Here is an 8600-nt window from a genome sequence, read left to right on the forward strand (position 1 = left end):
CTTGGAGCGAGAGGCATGGAGTGAATGAGTTCCTGTGAAAGTGAAATGACCCTTCATTTGAATGCAAATGCTATGTAAAAACCTGAAGCCCCTTGACGTCAGCCCAACCATTGGTGGCCTGTCTATACTGGGCTACAAGTCACCTGGAAACCTTCAGGGCAGGAAATGCAGGATGGAATAGTCTGAGGAGCGCGGAGGAGCTTTGGGCACAACCCGGTCCTGATCAGTTTCTCTTCTAAAAGTCGGGTTGGGGCATCATAGGGATCTCAGGATGGCTTAGGGAGGTGCTTCCTTCTAGCCAAGGCACCATGTACGGAAACTGTCTTTTGGAGAAAGAAGCGGGCATGTACCCGGGAACTATCAGGAATCCCGGAGGGGGCAGCACCGTTGGGGTGAGCAGCTCTGGCAGCGGTGGGAGTCCGCTGCCAGCCTCCAATTTCGGTGCGGCTCCAGCTTACCCTCATTACATGGGATATCCTCACATGCCCAGTCTGGATCCTCATGGGCAATCTCTGGGGGGCTGGAGCTCACCCTACAGTCCCCCCCGGGAAGACTGGAGCGCATACTCTGGGCCGTCTAGTACAATGGGCACGGTGGCCCTGAGCGACATGACCTCTAGCCCCGGAGTTTTCGGCTCGCCCGACTACAACAACCTGGGCCCCACCGGTGTTGGAGGCAGCGGCGGCAATCTGCCAGCCCCGGCCAGTGGATCACTTGTTCCCATTGACGCGGGCACTTCGGACACAAGTTCCCCCAACAGGAGCCGCCACAGCCCTTATGCATGGATGCGCAAGACCGTGCAGGTCACTGGTGAGTACATGGATTCCAACATCCAGACACTTTTCCAGATCTTCCCTTCTCTTTTACTTTCTTGATCAACCTGCCCTATTACTCCTCAAGCCTTTCCAGCGAAAGCTTAACTTAGGAGCCCCCTTTGAGCTCAAAACCCGCTATGTGTGGCACTCTGGGCTAAATCTAACCTAGGGATGTTTTTCACTATTTCCTGATCAATCGAGGTAATGAGAGCATAGAGGATGGACATGTAGAGTCCCAAGGATTAGGATCCAATCTCCCAGTCGCACTGCAAAAAGCTGGTCAACGAACAGACGGGACAAGCTTGGTGTCCCAATGTCCAGACACTGTGGCTTGGCCGTTCCTTTTCCAGATCCTTTCCCATCCGAGAGACAGGATCCCCCCAAAACATTGACGTTCAACTTAGATTCACGGTGCTTGACTGGCAACAACCCCTCCAGTTTAACCATGAAAGTTCCGATGGCAAAGTATCCTTCCTCACCTTGGCCTCTTAAGAAAGCTTCTGCTTCCTTCGCCGAAGTTGGCAGAGGCGAGTTGACTTGAAACCCATTGCCTTCTTTAAACGTTCCTCCCCCAATGGAAGCATCAAGGCAGGCTAAAAAACTAAGGCGCTGAGCTAAGCTGACATGCAATACGCGTGACTCAGCCTTCACACCTGTGCGTGGCTAAAGCCCTCCTCATCAGGCTGCAGGCCCCCGAAGCGCTAGGGCTGAATGCAGGTCTGCAGTACCGCGCCAACACAACAGAATCCCAGCGTAAAACCTACCAGCAAGCCAGCGGGCGACCCTGGAAACTGGGGGCGGGGAAGTGGGAGTTCTGCTTTAATCTTCGATGGGGAGGGGAGGATGTTTGTTTTCAGCTACAGTTGTTCTTTTATCACGTTCTTATTATTCCAACTCTCGCTCCCTGTCATTAGAGAGATTTAGTAAAAAAAAAAAAAAAAAAAAAACAAAAAAACAAAAAAAACGACTCTACCTCTTTCATCCCCCTGAGGAGGAATCGGCATTTTAATAGCATTTGTCCACAATGATTATACTCCTGTTCACAATTACGCATTTTCTCTCCCTTCCAAAAAAGTAAAGAACTTGAAAATGGGAAGGGATCAGTTTTACCATTAGAATTTTAGCTAAGAAGAGAAAGTTCCCGGTAGCTAGAACATTATTAGGGTGGCAATCCCAAGTTAAAAGATGAGCTTAAATAAAGATCTTCAAACAACTTGGGGGTAAATCTGCATTAAAAAGTATTTAGGTGAGTCATCCCACTAAGTAGGATAGAAAATGAAATTAGCATGGAGCAGTTCCAGAGCTGTTATTACTTCTAACCTCAGGGTTGTAATTAACATCCATTCACTAAACTCTATCAGCAAAAGACACCAAAAAGCCAGAAAAGCAGCCCTCCCCATCCAGGATTATGTTTACAAACACTTTAGAAGATCATTGGCATATAGCTTGGAATGGAGATCAATGAAACAAGGACACGATAAATTATCTTACTTCATAAATGTTCTTTTTACAAAGTAAATTATGACATATTTCTCTGGTTGAAAGTCTCCCACTTGCATTTTTATGAACTGGAGCCATTTGAGCAGAACAGACTGCCTTAATTTGTGATAACTTCATCAGTCTTGCAAACTTGACTTTACAATATCACCTTCAGAAGAATTCCTCTCCAAATACTATCAGAAATTTAAAACTGAATAATACAGGAACTTTATTGACTCTTGGCAACCTATCCTATCAATAAGGCTTTATTAAATTTAAATTCCATTTTGCTTTAGTATTTCATAAGCAAAATTATCAGTTCGATTTATTATTATAGATGTAGATGCATATTTAGCAATTTGAGAGTATTATAAAAATATGGGCTTTCCTCCTACGAAAATGTGCAAAAGTGAATCAGCACTTATACACACATCTACTTTACCAATTTGAGAATACTATTGAAAATATGGGCTTTCCTCCAAGAAAAATGTACAAAAGCATATCAACACAATCACACACACCTAAGTAATGTTTAATATAATTTGGGGAAATTATTGGAGGCCTTTTGTGGATGTCAGGTTATAAATCTCACAAAAAATTTAAGCCAGTCACCTCATTGGGCCACTACAAACAAAAATGCACCCATTTATATGCCCAGCACATAGTGGTGTGAAACAAATATTTGTTAAATTAATGAGTGTCAGATGCTCCTAAATATTCTGCTTCTGCTTATAGCACCGTGGGACAAAATGTGGTTTAAGGCTTGAGGATAATAGATGTAATACAAAATTGAAGTTGTTCCTTCCTGATTAAGGTAATCAATTGAAGGTTCTTTATATTGCTAAAAAGTGTTTTAAATAGACTCAAGTTAAAGAAAAAGATTTGTATTACAGAAAATCAAAAAGCCTTTCATAATGACTATTATAGCATTTACTTGTCTAACGAAAGCAACGGTACTGACATAGAGAGTAAATTACTGCTCCATAAATAATCTGATTCAAACAGTAAGATTTGTTAAATTTCCACTCAGCTCTATAATTCGTATGTCCCAATATTAATCATATTTTAAAGATTACACAAAAAAGTTTGACAGAAAGGTTTCTGTGGAAAATTAAGCATGTTCACTTTTAAGGTGTTGTTATGTGTCACAGCAGGGAATTATTTTTCTTCCTCTTTTTATCAAGAGTTTTGGCCCTAGATGAGTGTTTCTAAGGTCGGAATCTAAGCAGGACTACAGAGAGACTTTCGTGTTAAGCGATGATAATAAAGGGGAGAGAAGGAAGTAACTTTGACTCTGATTAGGTTAGTGGAAACTATGCTTAAAAGACACTTTCTAAAATGAGTTGATTAATAATACTTGAGGCATGCCATTTCTTAGTTTTGCTCATTTAGTTGGACAGCTACTTAAAACACATGTGAGTGCAATTATTAGCTAAAAGCAGTCAAGTAGTATCACAAGATGAAGTCTTTGTATAGGGTCGCCTGATACTCTCTACAGAACAAAATTTGTTTTATCATCTTTCCCCTTACTGCTAACATCTTCATGAACCCTAGGTTTAGGGAGTGCTTTTCTGCCTAACACCGCTGTCTCATCTAGTCTCTCAAATAAGCACCATTTTCATTTCACCTAGGAAAGGTCATCACATGTAATACTGTCTTGCAAAGCCTGTGGGGATGTCTTTTCAGATGGTGAGGAAGAGTCCCTTTTTTCTTGAATTATGGCTGTTTCCATGAATCTTTGGGGATGAGGCCATGAAAACCCTGGGACAGAGGAATGGAAACAGCTCTTTAATACATCTTATACTTGGTTACTTTCCGGCAGTAACTCACCACAGCAGCTGAGAAGGGAATCCCTCACCCTCTGAAGTGGAATAATCTCTACAAGAGAATAATTGAAACAGTAAAAACAAGTACTCTTAGTATTTGGTTGGTGCTTGGAAATGGGGATATGAACATTGTGCTAAACAAGAAAATGCCAATACTCCCTTCAGTCTAGTTTCATCATTTAAAGGGAAAGGGCAGTGGTTAGACGGGGGACTGGATGATGAGGAGACAGGGGAAGAAGGCAGAAGAGGCAAAATAAGAAATTTGTATTTAGCTTTCTTTGTAAACTGTGCAGTCAGTATTCTCCCCTGAGTTACAGCTTCTTGGGTTTTAGGTCTTATCTGTCAGACAGGGCAGCAGACCTTTTTGAACACTTCACATGTCTTTGATATGCAGCCAGGCTCTTCCTCATCGCTCCTTTCTTCAGTGGTTATATTGCCGGAAAGGGTGAGGATTTTCATGGCAAATAAAGAGGCCTGGTCTTGACTTTATTATCCTCACAAGAAACTACAATAGGTGAATTTATGACCAATGGGGGAGGGGAAGAACTGCAACCTTTCCAGGGTTCTTGCAGTCTGGTTGTATTTACTGATTATGAAAGAGCACAAAGCTTAACACACACAAGTTAAATTTTCACCTCTCTGCTTCTGAATTAGAATTTAAACACTCAACCACTTAAAAGGAAGTAAGAAGTGTTTCAGGAACCACCTCCAAAATGTATTTTGAACTCAAGACTTGAGGTTCTGAAAATAAATTAATCCTTTAGCTTTTGTTTTGTCCCCAAATACACATTATGTCTTTGCAATATACTAAAAGGAAACTCCCTGGTTTCCTACATTTTCTGCTTGGATGCAGAAAATCAACTCAAATTTTTGAGTTCTTAAAATTGATTAACCAGCCGAGGCTAATTATCTTCCATTCTTAAAGGGATAAATTTGATCTAGTTCATGAGTAATTCAACCTTTTTATTTCAATTCTAAAACATGTTTCTCATCCAGATTTTGTTTCTATACTCATGTCTTTTTCCTTCCTTCCTTCCTTCCTTCCTTTCTTTTTCCTTTCCTTCTTTCCTGGAGATGAAAGAATGTCTGACATTTGTTTAGGGCTTGTAAATTCCAAACCAATTGGCTAGTGTTCCTGAATGTAAAGAGGGTTCAGGATGAGATCTGATGCTATGTAGCTCCTTTGTTAGGCTTGTGCTGCATCTTAACACCTCAATAGAGTTTAGGGAACCACTTTAAAGGAGTCTTTGTCCTAAAACTCGACCACCCCCCAAAACCTCACATCAAAAAACCAGGGAAGATCAGAAGGAGTTTCTAAAAGCCATAGAGGAAAGGAGAAAATCCTGGAGGGAGTCTGAGAAATTGAAAAGCAAAGGGAAACTTCCTAATCACCTTTGGAAAATTTGAAAGGAGGAATCAAACTCTTTGAAGGATGGCGTTGGAAATTAGTTAAATGTTGTTTCACAAAGCAAATATTTGGATATCCATTCAGAGGACATGGAATAGTTAATTTATTCTGCTTAAGTCAACATCCATTGCTTCCCCATTCACTGTCTACTTAGAAATTAAAAACTCACACACACACACACAAAACCAGCCCCCCCCCATAAATGTCATAAGGGTTATACTCAGGGACAAGAAATGTTTTTAAATTAATATCTAAATTATACTCTCCCTAGGGAGTATATATAACTTTAATGTCAATATTCTAGAATAGCTTGCCACACTTGAGACATTCTTATATTTTCTATCATGTATAAACTTGGCGTAACATTTGCCACACTTAAAGGTATGGGTTTGGGTCCCACTTGTCAGCTCACTAGCACTGTCACTTACATAAACTGAGTCTCAGATTTCTTATCTGTAAAGTGTGTCAGCACATATTATACATTATTCCATAGGGTAGATAAGAGATTTAATAGGAAACAGTATACAAGGACCACATAAAATAAGAAATTCATGCATAAACGATGTTGCTGCTATTGTCAAATGTCATTCCCATATTGAGTAGGAAAGAAACAAAAATCTTGGGTTAATGCTTTAAGCATTCTAAATGTTTTAGTTTCATAGTGGGTTAATGATAGTGTGTGATTTGATTGGTCATCTTAAGAGAAATGCTAATTAGGAAGAATGTTAGTTTCTTCTATAGATAAATACATATAATACAGAACTGATGAGAACATTTAATTGGGAAATGGATTTTAGACATATGTCGTGCAAAAATAAACTTTGTATTTTGAAGTAATAGATAAGGGTAAGAGCAGTGGCTATAATTCCTCCAACCAAAGTAGCTTCCGAAAAAGCATACTAAGGATAAACGAGATGTTTTATCTCCTAACAGGGAAAACCAGGACAAAAGAAAAATATCGCGTGGTTTACACAGATCATCAAAGATTGGAGCTGGAAAAGGAATTTCATTGCAATAGATACATCACCATCCGGAGAAAATCAGAGCTGGCAGTTAATCTGGGCCTTTCTGAGAGACAGGTACTCTAGAAGTATGTCTAACATGTTCCATATAATCATTTCAATAGGCTGAGGTTTATGAGACGACATCTGCCAAGTTCTCCTAAGGCCCATGTTCATCCTACTGGACATTTTAACTTAGTCTATTTTTGCTTCGTGGGTTTGTTAACAATCAGTGTGGTGGGTACCATGTGGGTATGAAAATATGAGATAAGGAAAACAAAATGGAGAGGAATTACAACTCGAAAAGAATTGGTCAAGGCAAAACCTTGATCTGTTTGTCCATGTAGTCATAATCAATGTGTAAAGTGAGTTTTGGCAACCATGGCAATCAACAGGTTCATATTAGTTCATCTAAAACAGTAGCTGAAAACCAACGTTGCTATCTGAAGTTCTGGGTTTTTTTTTTCTATTATTCAAAGTAGGAAATTTAAATTGTCGGTAGTTTAAATAAACCTATTATACTTGCTTCAAATTTAGTTTATTATAGGCACTCAATTAAGATTATAACCGTTAAGGATTAACAGTTTCTATTTGTTCAGACTTTACATACCTACATGACATATTTTTACTTTAGTACAAGAGCAATTCTAGAATCGCATAATTCTAGAACTTAAAAGTTCATCATTGTATGGCCTTATCCTAAGTAGCTTGCTTCCAACTATGTGTGAAGAAACATTGGAATCTAACAAATTACCTTTGTTGTTTAAATTGCTCTCTCTTTACAGCACTTCTCAGCATTGGTCACTCTATCATGATTCCTACCTGTAATATAAAGAGCACTGCAGTAAGAGACAACAGTACTATTTCATGTAATTTTGTATCTTCAGCATTGGAAGTGTTTCTAACCTCTTAGGCCTACTTCACAAGGTCAAATGAAGTGATGTACATGAAAGGGCTTTGTAAATATTAGGCACCAATAAAATAACAGCAATCAGCACATTAACTGCATTCCGTAATTGCGAGATTTTGTATTTCAGGTGAAAATCTGGTTTCAGAATCGTAGAGCCAAGGAGAGAAAGATAATCAAAAAGAAAATCTCCCAGTTTGAGAACAGTGGAGGCTCCATGCAAAGTGACTCTGGCTCCATCAGCCCTGGAGAACTACCTAACACTTTTTTCAGCACCCCGTCAGCTGTCCATGGATTTCAGCCAATTGAAATACAGCAGGTCATAATCTCTGAATGAAAGGAGGCCAAAGGGAAATGGAAAGCACCCTTCCTTTAGAGGTGCATTTTTGGTCTCCAAGGTATCAGCATGGAAGTTAAGGCAGAGTTGTAACTCATTGTAAGGAAGTATTTGGAACAAGTGAACATGCAATGAGTTGAAGATAATTCAGGCAACTCTAACAAACTATCCCAAAGAAAGCTCCTATTACATTCTGTGTTATATGTCAACTCAGGAAGCTTAGTGGTGAGCTATGCGGTGAAAAGCTGTGATCACAGGCCCTTGCAATTCTGTTCATGATTTCAGAAACTTTCTCCCGAACAGACTGTAAAAGATAATTCTGCTAGGCGGCACACTTGTGTTTGTGTATTTGTTTGTAATTTGATACTAAGTGTACTCATGTATGCTGTCTGTACAGGGTGGGAAAAGGTAAGCAGAAATTTAGCTACCTTTGTAAGTTCAAAAGCTAACCAAATGTTCATAAAAAGATAACTGTTCAAAAAATCATCAAGAGATGATTCTGAACTCGTTGTCACTGATTAATAAAAATAAAAAATAAAAGACCATTCTGTCCCTCAGTCATACATGTCTGGCATCAATTATCTCAGAACTTGTAACCTGCAGTGTTGATTTCAAATCTCAACAAAGCAACAAAATCAGACCAGAATAACCCAGGACAGTTTAGCTGAGTCATCAGCCATGCAGACCTTCAACACATAGAATAAATTCTCCCACCATTCTCTTTTCACTCCCAATGCCATTGTAGTTCAGTGTTAGCAAGACAATTGAGCATAAGGAAAGTGAACTGCTCCGTATCTCAGTGTCCAGTTTTACCCATTCATTAACAT

General features: G+C 39.6%; 1 protein-coding gene across 1 annotated transcript; it reads left to right on the plus strand.

Annotated features, from left to right (window-relative positions):
- The first annotated feature begins 308 nt into the window (after positions 1 to 308).
- Positions 309 to 7773, plus strand: CDX4 (caudal type homeobox 4). The gene is made up of 3 exons (XM_004592759.2): positions 309 to 810; positions 6462 to 6607; positions 7567 to 7773. The coding sequence occupies exons 1-3, from the start codon at positions 309 to 311 to the stop codon at positions 7771 to 7773; spliced, it is 855 nt and encodes a 284-aa protein (XP_004592816.2).
- Positions 7774 to 8600: the final 827 nt, after the last annotated feature.

The sequence above is a fragment of the Ochotona princeps genome, chromosome X (assembly GCF_030435755.1).
Source record: "Ochotona princeps isolate mOchPri1 chromosome X, mOchPri1.hap1, whole genome shotgun sequence".
NCBI lineage: Eukaryota > Metazoa > Chordata > Mammalia > Lagomorpha > Ochotonidae > Ochotona > Ochotona princeps.